This window comes from Daldinia decipiens (genome assembly GCF_022478715.1).
Source record: "Daldinia decipiens strain CBS 113046 unplaced genomic scaffold F4813scaffold_7, whole genome shotgun sequence".
Lineage (NCBI taxonomy): Eukaryota > Fungi > Ascomycota > Sordariomycetes > Xylariales > Hypoxylaceae > Daldinia > Daldinia decipiens.
The window spans coordinates 826,224-842,462 of record NW_026054550.1 but is presented as its reverse complement, the minus strand read 5'-3'; the positions used below and the strand labels follow the sequence as shown (position 1 = coordinate 842,462).

The 16,239-nt window shown below is 45.6% G+C and overlaps 2 protein-coding genes across 2 annotated transcripts; one reads left to right on the top strand and one right to left on the bottom strand.

The window, feature by feature from the left end:
- The first annotated feature begins 81 nt into the window (after positions 1-81).
- Positions 82-750, top strand: F4813DRAFT_317404 (uncharacterized protein). The gene has a single exon (XM_049240958.1). It carries the CDS (start codon positions 308-310, stop codon positions 656-658), a length of 351 nt encoding a protein of 116 aa, XP_049102207.1. The 5' UTR covers positions 82-307; the 3' UTR covers positions 659-750.
- Positions 751-13,216: 12,466 nt separating this feature from the next.
- F4813DRAFT_351405 (putative GMC oxidoreductase) lies at positions 13,217-16,202 on the bottom strand. Its single transcript, XM_049242410.1, has 4 exons — positions 15,797-16,202; positions 15,706-15,741; positions 14,677-15,560; positions 13,217-14,554 (listed from the first exon to the last, which is right to left on the bottom strand). Exons 1-4 carry the CDS (start codon positions 16,004-16,006, stop codon positions 13,840-13,842), a joined length of 1,845 nt encoding a protein of 614 aa, XP_049102206.1. The 5' UTR covers positions 16,007-16,202; the 3' UTR covers positions 13,217-13,839.
- Between the last annotated feature and the right edge of the window lie 37 nt (positions 16,203-16,239).

Below are 16,239 nucleotides of genomic sequence, written 5' to 3'. Positions count from 1 at the left end.
TTGCCAGGAGGTACATGTAAATATTTAAACGGCTTATACATATCTACATGTAAGTATATTAAGTACCTAATGTATATACGACTGATAGTAGACCTGATACCTGATACTCGATACCTGATACCTTAACGTAGATAGTATACGTAAAGCATTAACATGATGCATAATTAATACACCTAGCGAATAGACAAGTGAGACGATGCCCATACAGTAGTATCTCGGCGGCCTTCCCCATTTGCTTCTAGGGCTCTTTAGGGAATTGATTGCCGTAGATGGTACTCTGCACAAGTTTTTCTCAGGGTTTTCTTGGATGGTTGGATCATGCATATCTACGTCGTATGTATTTGTATTGTACAATAGCGAACTGCCACCTGTGATAGGTCGGTTTGACCGCTGGACCACACGAGGAAGCGAGCCACACAATTTGCATAATTCGTCCTTTTGCCAAAGCACTAGTCGGTGGTGGTTGTGTTCGGCTGCAACATTGCACAGCCAGTCGCTGAACGCCGTCCAGCCTGCGCGCGACGCGGAGTCCTCTGCGCCAGCCCATGGTGCTCATCCAGTAGAACGACGTGATGGAATGCAGGTACGAAGGGTCAGGCGTCGCGCTATGGATCACATTCGCCATTCGGCGCCTTCACGAGAAAGACTGCGCTTATAATTAAGCCTCGGACAGCCTCTTGGACTTGTCGATTGGATCACGGAAGGCTTGGTATTAGGTAGATGCTCCATAGAATCCGGAACGATAGCCGATGGCGATAAAAGGCTATGAAGCCATGTATTATTTCTCGGGGCGGGCAAACAGACTACAGTGTAGACAAGACAATCACAACTCGTAATGGTGATTAATGGTGATTAAATGGTGATGGCAATGACGTTGACCGCCGGGATAACCTCCCATCGACACCACGATGCTGGGTTTCTGGGTTTCTGCAGAAACCCAAGATGCAGCCAAACAAACGTTCCGCAATTGAAAATGAAAAATGAAAAATGGAAATTTGGCAAACTGCCGGTGATTGGATTTCACTAATAGGCTGTGAACTGCTCAATGAAGAACTCATCTAGGTGAGGTGAGCGTGGTAAGCATGCAGTAAGAGGCAGCCTGCCATCGCGTGCGTAATACAACAGTATCGGGCATGCATCGTATTGGATATAGATGCCAATCCATATATTTTGGTGTGAAGTAGTTTCAGTAAATGAAGACCAATGATGAGCGTGTTTTGCCTAAGCTGGACTCGCATTGGCAGATTGACCCCAGATTAGCTTGTGATGAAGGATGTTGTTCACAATTTATCTGCTAAAATCTGCTAGAATTTGCTAAAATCTGCCAAAATCTGCTAAAAGCGGTTGCATCGATTGATATTGGAAACATAGGATTAGCCCCCGAATGTCTGTGTGTGAGTGGACAAATCCTCCAAAACGCGCGCGTTCCTGATATGCAAGCACTATCCATCGATTCACTGTTAGATGCAACCTATTCATCCAGAGAGAAGAGGCTAGAGACGCCGATGATACGGTATCCGTCAAATCACCTTGAGGCCTTCTGTTTATGGAACATACTTTGGGGTTTTATTTTCCTCTCTTCGGTGTATCACAGGAATCGTGAGACGGGGTTGGCTGATACCAGCCGTAGGCTTATTCTGCGAGTGAGAGAACATAGATAGTCAACGGTCAACGGTCAACGGTCAACTCTCAACGATCAACTCTCAACGGTCAACTCTCAACGGTCAACTCGGCGAACATTCTGTTACATGAGATTGCACCCCACATTTCACATATACATATCGATGTGATAGAAGATCTGATGGGTCTGTTCTTTGCACCGACGTAGTGGAAACGTTCTATGTAGCGTTAATAGGACTAGGCTCGATAGTTTATAGGGTTTTGTGTTAGATTAGATGTTGATGAAACCAAAGTACGGCATCGTGATGGACGTGACGAGTTGAGGTGACCGACTTAATGTTACTAGTAATCAACGAAGAAACGGGTGTCAGGTTGTATGCTGTTAGGTGTTAGGCGTCAAGCGGGAATAGGTGGGAAAGAAATCAGCTTCTATTCTTACTTTCTTTTTTTAACTTTGTTAACTTGCAGGAAATAATCTTAGAAGTATGTAATGTAATATGGCCGTTACGAGACTTCGTCACCACCACCAAAGGCAAGTCCTTCCTGCCTTTTTCGTACTTCGGGATCTTCTAATGCAGTCATTGGATCCCAAAGCCGTTTCTTTACAGCACCTTCCGCACGCGGTTCGGCCTCGGAACCACTACAGAAAACATTGAATATCGAAATCGAAAAAAAAAAAAAAAAAAAAAGGAACATCAATTTACATAGTACTTTTCTTTTTTAGCCCGTCCGCAACGCACCGCAGCGCACCGCAACGCACCGCAACGCAATCGTCTCCTCGTCTAAGTCTACAAACACCACCTCCACCAGTTTGCATCAGATTATCAAACCGCCAATTCGTAATCTTTTACAGAATACATACCTACGTGAGTTGATACCAACCTTTCGGATCTTCAAACAACGTGCCTACTACGCTGTCACGCATGATGCAGTTGCCGTTCTGCCGTTCCAACGAACATTAAAGCGGCTTCTATCATAGCGCACCTTAGAAGCCGCGTCTCAATATCGGTGATACGCTCGCCGGGCTCGCTACCGTTCCTAGCGTACGGAAATGTACTAATACGTACATGGGCGTTGAGGATTATCGATTCTCTTGGGGGCCGTGTCAGGAAGCACAACTCTGCATTGGTAGGTATTGTGCATATTCTTACGTGCTATCACAGCGCAGAGAGAGCTGTTTGGGTATCATTAGAACATCCATCGTTCGTTTCATTCTTTTGCCGTGCATGTTTAATAGTGCATTTGCCAATGCATTAGCATTAGCATTGCATTAGAGATTGCGTTCCTGAACAAACCTAGAAATACATAGTACATACCTACCTACATACATATACAATACATAATTATACATAATTATACATAACCTTACGCATACATATACGTACCTACATATGCATGTTAGTACATGGATTATGTACTGTGCAGGTATGCATTACTATGGCCCGTAGTGTATCGTCAGTGCTGTTATTCTACATATGTAGTACTTAATGTACATATGCTACGTCGTACTAACATAGCGGTGGAGCGGTGTTTTATCGGATTAGAGTCCCAAATCAGGAAGCTTTATCAGGGTCCAGACAATTATTCCACCGCCAGAATGCCTAGACAGCTCGCTGGGACTTCCGACTTTACAAGGTATCCATAACAGTTCCGTGGAAGCCTTCCGGCTCGACAGGATCCCAGGCAAGAGCCTTCATAGTTAATTTGCCTCCCATTATGCGGCCTGTTACCCGGCTCCCACAGTGCTGGAAACTAGAATACGTCAGGGTAGTTAGGGTAGTCAGGATAGCTTGTCCGGTCCGTTGATAGTGTAGATGATAGAAAACGGATCGAAGTATTGAATGTTGTGAGGTACATCTATACTTTAATATACTTTACTATGTACCTTAGTATGTATGTACAACACTTCCACACTTCCACATTTCCATACTAATCGCATATCTCTCGGCCTATTCATCGACCAGTACCTTGCATGTCAAATTTGTGCCTGCAGATTCGTCCTGCAGGAACGATGCACCAGCGGTATTTTATTACTTTACTGAGCAAAGCATGGCAAGTCGATATGCAAGCAGGTAATTGATCCGGGGCTTAAGATAATCTGACAGTTGGAGACGAAAGGTACCGGGAAAAAAGAAACAACCCCAAATGTGATGTCAACTACATATACTACCACATAACGTACACTATCTCATACGCTATCTACATCACAACTTATTAGCTACCTATCTATCTCCTACATGTGCCTATGTAGATAAAGATGGAGGGATCCTACATAGGTCCGCAGACAAGCAACATACAACCTCAGACAGTTCTCTGGGTTCTTCCACGTATTATTATCAACCCCCCGAAAGGCCGATCTATGTAAACAGTTTGCGTATTTTGTGTTACCCAGTGTCAGCCGGCGACGAGAACCATATCGCGGAACCGGTCCAGAACATCAATTCGCCATCAAAGAAGCTTAGAGCTTCTTGTGGTCCGGATTACTTGATAAATGACAGTAGTATATAGAGGCCCGTGCTATTTCAATAGTATTCTTAACCAGGTAGGAAATCCGTAATGAGCGAATAGTTGGAGAACTGGAGAACAAGAGTGGCAATCTTCATTCAGCAAAACAGGAATCTTCCCTAGCTCAACCATCATCATACATACACATACGTACATACATACATACATACATACATACATACATACATACATATAAACTATGTACAATGCGAAAAGTTTGTGCGCGTGAGTTTGGGACGATGCGTCCCATCAGCATGGGCTGATCCATTCTGATCCATTCTCAGTGGTAACATTTCGCTCATACCGGACCCAAAGCCCTGGGAACGTACGACACTAAAACACCAATATGACAGACAATCATCATGCGAAATCTCAAGCCCTAGACAAGCCCTAGAGGCTATCGTCAGTTGTCACCCGGGCAGTGGCATACTATTTCTTCAGTAAAGCAAAGCATCTAATTACATTTTCATCTATAGTCCTCCCTTCAGTCAACCTCGTGGCTTGCTAATACACGAGACTTCACGTGTTCATCTAGCGTACGAGATTACCGAATTTCTCATACATAGTTCTAAGCTCCCTGTCAAGAAGCCATAGATAAACCGTAGATGGTCCACGGGCCGTTTGGACAAGGAGCCGCTTCCTGCACCCGTTGGCGGAATTGGCGATTTTAGGCGGCGACAAGGACCAAAAGCGGAACGATGCCGGTCCCTCCAAACCGCTTCCCCCAGATTCGCGAGATAGTATGAAGACCAGGTAGACCATGTAGACCAGGTAGACCAGGTATATCCCTTGATTCCACCCACTCATATGCCAACTCGAAATAAGGCACCCGTTTAGTTTAGCCTCGAACAGGGAACCTTGTAACATGCTGTAGCAGGTGTGATTCTGGAAGATCTTGACGGTTTCTCTCATGTTCTTGGCTTCTTCACCGGCATATTTTCGGCCAATGAGCATTGATACCGACTCAAATAGCTGCGTGGCAGGAAGGCGGGCATTATATTCTCGTACCTGACAACGTGCCAGGCCCCCTGGATAAAAGTTGTTTCTCAATCGGGCCTTCGACGTATCATTTACAAGGGAAAAGTGGCAGCAAAAGAATATTTGCATTAAAGACGTAAATCTCCAAACATTTGATCATCACGCTTCGATAAATTTCTGGTAAGCCGAGGGCCCTTGAAATAAGCGTCTGACATACGGTTTCGTAATACTTAGCCGTGATCTTGATGCGAGATGTCAAACTACATATTACACTATCTGACGCATGGGAAATCCGTGCGCCAACGGGCGAGGTATAGTGTAGGTAGGTAGGTAGGTAGGTAGGTATGTATACATAGGTAGGTATTGACCACAGCGTCACCGCATTACAGCCCGTATAGTGACCATAGCGTACCTACCGATAATAAAAGAGCTAATATACCTACGAAGCAATCATAAACGATAAACGAGTCTCAAATCTAGTGTACCGCTAATACGTACTATTGCCAAGGTGATAGTTTGCGGTCAAAAAGAGAATCAAACCAACTTCGCCGATGCGCGCCGCGCCGCTACCAGCTTTACCAACCTAGATAACAACATAGATCTGAGGACCCTTGAGGGGTCCATGAAGGGCGGCCGTTAGAAGCCCCTCAATATTAACAAACTGTCCGCCGCGGAACATGATCCATTGCAACTGATGTACATGCTAAGACCACTAGGATCTTGTATGTAGTTAGTGGATATTTATTGTACAGCGAGATGGTTTAATATATTTTAGGTCCATGTACTCCGCAGAGACCAGTAGGAAAAGGTATTGTACTAGGTTAGTATTATTTATTAGTGTACGACAGCTAAAGAGCCAACGCCGGGGGGTTTCCTATGGAGATACGTGTACCAGCCATATATGAGGTGAGTACCACTAATACCACTAATACATAGCGATAGGTACAACACGTAGGCAATCCGCATAGGTAGTGAGCGTTAGGTACCTACCTACTAACCAACTAACCTACCTTAGGTACCTACCTAGCACGCTAGAACGCAAGGCAGCAGTCCCTCGAAGCTCCAACTTTTGACGCTAGGTCCAAATGATCCCATCCTGACTTCCCCGTCGATATTTGGTCCCGCTAATGCAGGTCCCGGCCCAATTGGCAACGTTCCGCTCTTTCTTTCTCGAATGCTTCTTGCGTTTCATAAAAGCCGACCCCGTTTACCGTTAAGCGTCCTCCACTATGTTAGGTACCTAATGTTCCTGCCAAACCATTATGTACCTAATGCTATAGGCCTAGTATATGCTGCTAAACCATGACCAGCCATGCCAACTACCTAACATATAACAAATATACTAGCATTAATAGGGCATGCATACATACATACCTACATATGTATGTACAACCACGGTGGCACGCATTTGAAGCTAAAGCTATCGCTATCCTTATCATCCTGTATCCATCCTTAAGCGAGGCGAGCAAAGCGTCTGTGAGCTTTACAAGCATGACAAGAACATATGTACTGGTGCCCCGGTTTTCGGTGCATAGCGGACAACCCGCCTCGAAATTCGAGTCTCCATTATTCTTTACCCTTTCCAATCAACCGTACTCTCTTCTAACCGTTTAAGTTTGTGTTACGTAGCAAAACTGGGGCGTAGTGTTACGGCGTAGTGGTTAAAATTACCTAACCCGAATATGCACTTCTATCGTCCCAGAGCCATAGGTACGGATACTTCCAAAACCTACGATGGAATATTCCAATTATGAGCCGACCCAACTTTGCTCACCTTTGACACCTTGGACTAATTGGGAATGTTTATGGGTCTTCTAAACGGGTCTTCTAGACGGGTCTTCTAGACGGGTCTTCTAGACTCACCTCACCGGGGCATCTCTCAAGTCGTATCCGTCGGAGACTATTACCTGTGTAAATTCTCCACCTCGAGTTCGCATGAACATGAGTTCGTTCACCGTAAATATGCGGCCCGAACGTTGACTACAACGTATACGGAAGAGCCACAAGTCTAGAGCTTAAAGCCCACGGTCCATAGTCCACAGCCATAATACCGTACTTAAGACTCCTACCCAATTGTATGTATCCGGTCAGGATAGCATTTGGCTAGGTTAGTTATTAGTTGGCTCGAGCGAGATCCCATGACAGCTCCCGGAACTTCATTTAATCCAAAAGCAAACGTCACGTTTTCCCGCGCCATCGTGCGGATATGTCGATCTTGCTTATGACGATCTTGGCCCAAGTGCCAGCAGGCCTCTCTGTTTAATTCTCTTCAAAGGACTAAATGTCTATGCAATGAACTCGGCAAGTGCCGCCAGGGTCTAAGGATAGGAAGAAGGCAGATCTTCATCTCCCGCGCGACGGCCTACGGCAGGGCAAACAATAAGCTTTTGACCATCTCCGTGGGGCCGCGAGTCCGCGACGGATGACGGGCGAACGGGTATACGGAGATCTCATCTCGTGGGGTTTATCATGGTTCATCGTGAGAAGACCCTCCAAATTTTTCACATAACTAGCAAGGGCTGGTCAAATCAAACTTCTCAGCGGGCACGCCGAGTAACAAGGCGAACAGAGCCTCGCAGGCTAGCCCGACCGCCTAGAAACAATGCAAGTTACACATGTAGCAGCATGGATAACTACACCGCCTGAACACCAAATGGTCTGTTTATTCCCTTTTAGATTAGCGACCACGATATTTTCTGTCGACGTTTCGGTCGTATCGTCACCCCTACATACATACTATACTCTTCGTCAACTAGTCTGCGTATGTGCTCTTATTCTAGTGTTGAGGCGAGTACCACACTACGGTATGAGTGAGCCATCCGAACGAATGGTGTTGGTAGACAAACCAGCCACGAGTTTGGTTCGAAGGAAGCATTAAGTCTTCTATACCGCTTTCGGCTGTAGATAATTATCACCGAATTTGCTTTTCTATCCCACGTGTAACTCCAACGCTCGTCGTTAATGCTTGTCATATTGCCCTCAGCTAAGAGCCGATGAGACTCGGTTATTCCAACTTGATGGCACCTACACGACCTTCCTAATGTAACATCTCGCCAAGTGTTCAGGTAAAGGGACAACACTTAGCCCGAAGTCAAGTAGCGACGATGCGCTACTATCGCCACGATGATAATGAGCTACCTACTCGTTCAGGGTTGTACGACCCAGGTCACCTCCGCATCACCTCCGCAGTAATGCAGGTACACGGGACTGAACGCTGCGCGATAGAAGTTACAGGTTCCTCGATTCCAGTATTAACATTCGAGCGCAGAATTTACGGATTTGCGGCATAAGCATATCGCTCTCTTAAACACGCCGAATAGCATACCGTTTGAGGCTTACTCTCCGAGTAGAAACCAACGTGTCTCAGATGTCAAACATTTACACGCGTACAACCGTTTTCGACTGGCAGCATGGCCTATCGCCGATGGTACTTTATCTTCTACCACTACCCGCCATAAACATGCGATTCGAGAGGAGGGCCTTACAAGTTGTACATATGAATCATCCCACCCGAGAATCCCACGAGTGGGTAGCTTAGCTGTGCCTCCCCCACGCGATATTGTTGAGGCAGATTCTCCGAACATGCCCATATCGATAGGACGTCTCAGACTCATGACCCCGATGAGCATATCATATCTTAGGCAGTCAGCTCTCGATAAACGTCGAAAGGATCATGAAGCTGCTAAACTACCAAATCGATATGGCCGAAGGGAGTGGGGCTTACAGAGCTCGGAGAATTGAGGTCGCCATCTATCGTCGAGATGGAATTGCATGAACACAGAGGCGCAGCAAACCCCGGCCATGCCGTCATTAAATTAGGGTTGGGATGGGATTAGTTTACAAAGCTGGTGAGATCGCGGGATCTTCCCGGACGTGGTTGAAGCTGGCGAATCAGTAAACGAGCATATCTACGAAAGTATCGTCTAGTCTAAGCACTACGATCCTCCCGTCGTTGGTATAAGCAGGTCTCTGTCAGTGCTCAAAACTAACACGATTCTACGCTTGCCTAGATTTTTTTTTTTCAACTCCTTTGGTGTGCGACACAATTAAAAATGTAGCTGCAGTAAAGGCACAGTCCAGCTCGACGGTGCCGCTTTTTAAGTGCGTTTGGACAGGATTCGGTACTACCCAACATACTGGATCGTACAACTAAAGTATTCTTTGCTTTGCCGTAGAATTCGATCTGCTAAACAAATGCGGAGGGAATCTGCATGTGAATTAGGTAGGTACTCCAACGAAATGAAAGTGCCTATGCGGCACGGCACGCCAGTAAGGCCAGTAAAATATCCTCCAAAAGGAGCTGCTACGTTAGGTACGCGGAGGTACGCTTGCTGACATTATGTACCGCAATCCTTCCTTGGACCCCATCTTGAGAGAGACTTTCAGTTCGTATGGGCTACTTTATCTATGCCGTACAGCGTAGAGTATGTTGGCACGCTTATGCTCTATTTCAACATACACACGTCTAAATTTGACACCCGTTGATAAATCTCATTGGTTGTCAACCAGCCCATTCCTAACCTAGGTACACCGCTTTGAGCAATCACCTAACCTAGATACTCCAACGAGTTTTGAATGGCGCCGAAAGAGGGTTACGTTGGATCCTGCGTCGCTTTTCTACTGGCTAGCCGCGCCATAGACAGACGTTCAAGAACTATCATGCGAGTGGTAAATGATATGGCAAGGCTGCTTACTCCGTAAGCCGTTGTCGAATGGGACTGTTAGTAGACTAACCTAGCAAAAGTAGCATGACTTTCACCAGCCAGAACACTGAAGACGCATTCCTTTATCAGCAGTTGGAACTACACAGATAGCCAACAGTCTAGTATCATATAGGATGGAGCCGCAGGACACACGTAAGAGCGTCTATACCAGTTTTACTTCTGAGGAGAGCATGATCGTTGAGAAGATGTTAGCTGCCTATCTTACTCGCATCCAATCCTACGAGCTGAATTATACTACTACATGACGCGGTTCCTTAGGGAAAAAATCCGGTGCAGAACATTGGTTACTATGATTCCTTTTTACGACCAAGTATTCCTAATTACGGTGGTGCTCTCGATGCGGTGAGACCTGGGAAGCAAGTGCCCGCTGACGCCATCCCATAAATCCGCTACGCATCATCTACCGTGCTATACATATACATTATAGCATGGCTATCGTCGGTTCCTGCGTAGAGTTTGGTGCTACAAGCGTATCGTGAGATGTCCAGAGTAAATCCTAAACGCCTTTGCCGCGCCTTGGGTAACCGGCTTATAGAGAATTCTCAGAAAGGGTGTCACACCAAGAAGTCCTGTCGACACGTTGCTTGTCGCCAGTGGTCATTCTGATCTGTGGCTTACCATTTTTCACATCATTTCCCCCCAGATTGTCGATGAAGATAGTATCACAGGTACACAGAGATCGAGTAGAAACGCCATCACGCTAGGTTAGGTGTTCGTGGGCTTGCTTTTAGGGTATCAGGATCAGGATTGGAGATAAGCAGCAGTTCGTCTAATCCCACAACGCGGTCATCATCGGAGTCCTGACTGGTCGAAATGGTTGTCTATAACAAAGAACTCTAGTCCCAATAGTTTACTGTTGTCAGGTTACCGATGACGTAGGTTCGTACGGCAGACTATGAATTATTGGGAGTCAGTGTACGACCCACCATGACCTAAAGTCGCTCTATGATATATGTTATCGTTTAGATGACTAGGACAAAGACATGATGTTATGTAGATCATCTCGGGTATCTACCAGCGATATCAGAGTCTACGAACCCGCTAGCAGTCGGAAGGCAAATTCATTGTCGTATCTTCGCCTGTTATATGTGATATCATGTAATTGGTATGGACGTATCACCAGACCCTACACTACTTAATATCGTTCTGGCGTAAGGCGCTGGCGGAGTGAAAAGTCCGACGGGAAGCCACTTTTCCGCACACAGTGACTATCTCTTAATAATAGCACTTGACTTAGGTACCTAGTTAGATGTAAATATAATAGATGACGTTAACCGTGTTCGAGCGTGCAGAAGAAAGGGTAGAAAAGGCCTAATAGCGTGATATGACCGATCACCACGATCATCAAATACGCCATGGCAATGTTTAATCATAAATCGTAGCAAGCCCTAGCTGGCTGATAGACTAACTCGTTAAATCTCCAAATGACTCCTCCCACGCTTCTTGGAAGAGGCAAATACGTAGTTTCCGAGATACGCCATCGAACTGATTAGGTACCTACGTCTGATTATACGACGTGCGGTCCGAGATCCGACAGACAGAAGCACGAAGCAAGGCAGCATATACCTACCTGCCTACCTACCGACATATCTATCCATCTATCCGTCTGTCTACGCCAGGCGAACTAGCTGAAAGACATCCATCAGACAGACAGAAGACGTGTCACATTTTGGGCCAGAATGCCGTAGGAGGTACCTATCTTATATTGTCCGTCCCGAACGTGCCGCCGCGTCGCTGTCTCGGTCTGGGGCGCACATGATTCCCCCGCGAGATACCTATCGATAGGGTCAGGTAGGTAGATATCTAACCTAGGTGGCTTAGTACGTTGGGTAGGTTAGGCTAGGTAGGTAGGTAAGGTAGATATGGAAAGCGGTGATACGGTTCGGTGTTGCGGACCAGACCGACGGCGCATGAGGGCTTGAGACAGCCAGCCAGCCAGCCAGCCAGCCAGCCACCTAGGCTATTTTTGCACGAGGACCCCTTGTCTGAACGATAGTTTGCAAAACAAGCTTTTTTTTTCTTTTCTTTTTTTTTTCTTTCTCTCCTTCCTATTTTACCTTTTACCTTTTCTTTTTCTTTTTTGGCCCCTTGGAGCCGTGATACACTCGCTCGCTCGCTCGCTCACTTGTCTGAGACAAGTCTCCGGCTGGCTAGATATCCGCGTGTTCTTGCCAGGTGCCGCCACGAGACGGGCAATGCGGAGCTAGGAGGGGAGGACCTGGGGCGCGCGCCCCGTTAGCTCGTGATGGTCACGCGGGTCGCGCTGCGACATTCGTGTGTTAGCTGAATGCGGCATATAGGGTTTTGGGGCGAGACTTTTTAGCTTGGTGTCGATTGGATTTAAGCCGATGTCTGTAGGGACTGTAGTATTACATCATTACTTGGGGTGCGCTTGTTGCTTGATTTGTGAAGAGGATCTCGACTCTAGGATTGGTATTGCTATGGCGAGTGTGTATATGCGGATGTCTTGAGGATAAGACGGACTGCGTTGACTATAACTATAGTTAGCTCATCAAGCAGTCTTTCTATAAGGCATGTTTTATTCAAGTGGTCTACTAACCCTTTCTAGTTCTATATTCCCCGGGCTTGAATATACAGCAGTGTTGACAAGGTCTTACTTTTCATGAGACTTTGTCGTTCGTGGGCTTGTATAATGATTTATTTGACTTATACTGATCATCTCTACGCTGAGATGATGATAGAAAAAGCCTGTTATTATAGAGGAAACCAGTAGTTTAACAGTACTATACTAAAAAGGAGAAAGGGGAGTGTAGACGGGTGAGTCAAGTTCAGTATTTACTCTTATGTCTAAATAGTCACCTTATCACTAAGAATAGAAACATTCAACTTTCTATTATTTGTTAAGAGTTTAATAAAATGGTTGATCTCCCATGTTATTGTTTTGTCAAAGATGGGACATCGCGATGGTGTATGTCTTCTACCGTATCTTTTATTCTACGATAAAAGCTGGTCTATGATTTCAGAGGTGAAATGCCAAAATTTATTTCGTATTCACAACTATGTATTAGCATCTTGCTTGGTAGCTCAGTATAACCCCCCTTAATTTTCCTCTTGAATGCTGCATTTCCTTAGTATGGCGATTCTTGTCCAAGTGTTAATTTTAGAAACTCAATACCTAGCGCTTTAGAATATGCATCTATATGCGTCAAACTAACAGGAGAAATATTATCTTATAAGAAGTTGGCGCAGTGACTAATTATAATATGATTAACCTCGTGTCAGCACAACTACTGAGTCGTAGCTAAAAACGAACTTATAGATAATGATACGTCTAGAGAATAATTATAGCAAAAATAAAAAACAGCATTAGGTAGATTAGAAGTAGCATCCCTTCTTTTTAGATGAAGGTCTGAGTTTGGCGGACTTGTGGTAAATTGCCCATAAGATCATAGGCTATTTGTTATTGATACGGCCCATCTAACCGTATCATAATTTGGTCATAAAAACTTTGTTAACTACCCTAGGAGGTACAATTTAGACAGGTAGACATGGAATAAAGTAATAAGAAAAAGGATATCAGGTACGTTAGGCCTTTTTGTGTTGTGAGTAAAGTACCTTTGTTGCTAGGCAACATCTCGTATCCCGCTGTCGCCTTAAATAACCCCTTAAGCAGCCAATCTCCCATCCCCAATCGGCGCTAGGACACCAATGCGGCCGGTGGTGTAGTGGCAATGGCAGTAGGGTGATGAAATAATTCCTTGGGGAGTTTTTCGTAAGACTCAGGTTCGATCCCCTATGAGGGGCGGCAGGCAGGCCAACTGTTCAGGTCAATCGAGTAGAAGGTCGAATCCTGAGTCCGAGCTTTTTTGCCATGTTCTTTTAGGCATCATTTTATTTTGATTTTATTATGTATTTCTTTTCCTTCCCCTCCCTTTACGTTTCTCACTGTCTCTTCGCTCATTTTCCGTATTTCTTGAGACTTCATCACGGTGTTGGTCGCACTTGGACTCACCTTACTGCTGCTTATTAGCGCCGGCCAATAGTTTATCTTCTAGTTAGTAGTCTTCAGTCCGTACTCCAGCTTTATCAGATCGGCGGCCTTCTCTGCGAGTGCATACACCGTAGACTGCAAGTTACCTGGAGGAAGCAGCGGCACGATACTTGAATCAACAACACGGAGATTTTCTACTCCGTACACCTTGAGATTGCTGTCTACAACACCCCCAATCTCCTCAGGAAGCATTGCGCATGTTCCCGCGGGGTGCCACATCGAAGAAGCGCGGGCTCGAAGGTACTCCTTCGCGGCATCTAGATCCGCGAAACGGGCTGCCGAAGGGGAGATCTTTAGTGGCTGTTTGAATATGCCGTTCAAAGACGGCGACGCGGCGAGGGTATGGATATAATGCATATGTTCTGCAAATATCTCAACATCTACTTGGTTCGTTAAGTACCGTGGGTCAACAATGGGAGCGTCTGATATGTCGTTTGATTTGATGTGAACACTTCCACGGGAAAGTGGTTGAGCGAGTGTGGCGGCGAAGATGATATACTTTCCAGGAGCAGGGGGTGCGGGTTTGCCCGTGGCAGGATCGGGCGATATATTGTTGTTTGAAAGCGCCGTAAGGTAAGCAACTGATGATGCATTTGGGTCAAGTAGAGTACTTTTAGCTATATTATAATAAGCCGAAGCTTGAGCTTGATTTTTGCCCGAGAAGCTTTCTGGCGTTGGCCGGTTCTTATCGAGCATCTGTTCCAGGAATTCTCGTCTATGACATTGGATTAGGCTTAAGGAATATATTATGTGATAGGGGACTAGGATGGAGGTCATAGATCAGAAAGTAAAAAGAGCAAATGAGCAAATGAGCAAATGAACGAGAAAGTTACCTACCCTTTGCCCGATTGATACTTAACCACTGGCATGTAGGCATACGTAATAACCCCGTTTGTTGTAAGCAAGCCTGTATGGTTGGTCATGAACTCTTGCATAGACTGCCCCATCACCCCAGGGTCTCGTAGAACGTCGAGTGTTTCCAAGTCATCTACTGCCTCGAAATCAACATCACAAACAAGGTGATCCTGGAGATTTTCTCCAACTCCTTCCAGATGTCTGACCACCTTGATATCATGTCGCTCTAAAAGACTAGCATTGCCAATGCCGGACAGTTCGAGTAACTTCGGTGATTGTAAGGCACCAGCAGCGACGATGACCTCTTTGCGTGCGGAAGCGGTTCTCGTTTGAGCCTCGTAGCGGTATTGGACTCCAGTGGCCTTTGTCGAATTCTCTCCAAATATAATCTTTTCAACGACAGCATTGGTGAGGACATGAAGGTTCTTCCGGCTCTTCACTGGGTAATAATACGCTTTGGCGGAGTGGTTTCTTTCCCTCGTTACCGGATCGATGCTCGTGAGGTTACTAAAAGATCCGACTCCTACTGATGGATCTACCCAAGGATCGTTGGGCATTAGGTATCCGATATCTTTGAATGTCTTTGCCCAGGCCTCACGAATAGGATGAGATAGGTTGCCGGGGAAAGATACATGGACTGGACCTGTACCTGATTCGTTCTTGGCCGTCCAACCATCAACACCTAGGCTCTTTTTGATATTATCTGATACTCTTGGTGGCGACGTATAGGCTTTGGCATAATAGTCACGTAGCCCTTCCCAAGTCCATCCATCGTTACCAAGCAAGGCCCAAGAATCGATCAATTTCTTGGTAGGTGGAGCAAAGACTTCTGCATTTATAACGCTTGAGCCGCCCAAGGCCTTGCCCTATATTAATATCACATTTGACATTAGCTCAAAGGTATCGTGAATTTAGCTTAGCCCCCAAGATTTGTTTGGATAATAACCCAGCAGATCTCCCAGTATTGAAACCGGATGAGTTAGGGTATTATTTTGAAATATTTGGGCTTACCTGGTTCAAGTCGATTCGTCTGTTATTGAGTCCTGACTATAATCTAGTTTAGCCTCGAATCCTGCGTGTTGAAGATAACTACCTTATGCACCTGAGTTTCAGTTTGGAAGTCCCAGTCAACTTCACTCTTCTTCAGAGCGGCGTAGAGTGCCGGAATTTTAACGCGGGGATCTTCGCTGTGGTCAGATCCAGCCTCGAGCACAAGTATGCGCTGACTGGAATCTTCTGAGAGACGAGCGGCAACCACGAGCGCGGCCGTACCGCCGCCTGCGATGATGAAATCGTAGGATTCGGAATTCATTTTTTAGTAGAATATACCTTGTAAAAGATGTAGGTACGTGGATAATCTCTTGGGAGGCTAGTATTGAACACCGTGCCTATCTATTGAAGAATATGTTGGGGTAGTATAAATAAATGTATAGATTGTTGGCTTCGAGCATTTTGTAGTAGGATTGTTGGTATTTCATGCATGGATGCAAGGGGCGTTTTCCGAATCATGTCTTACATCCAACAGCGTAAATTAGTTGGTGTAAA

Coding starts and splice junctions, on each gene's coding strand:
- F4813DRAFT_317404 (XM_049240958.1), top strand. CDS start 308: ATGGTTGGATCATGCATATCTACGTCGTATGTATTTGTATTGTACAAT.
- F4813DRAFT_351405 (XM_049242410.1), bottom strand. CDS start 16,006: ATGAATTCCGAATCCTACGATTTCATCATCGCAGGCGGCGGTACGGCC. Junction 15,742..15,796: donor ACTTCCAAACTGAAACTCAG/GTGCATAAGGTA, acceptor ACTAGATTATAG/TCAGGACTCAATAACAGACG. Junction 15,561..15,705: donor GACGAATCGACTTGAACCAG/GTAAGCCCAAAT, acceptor ATATTAATATAG/GGCAAGGCCTTGGGCGGCTC.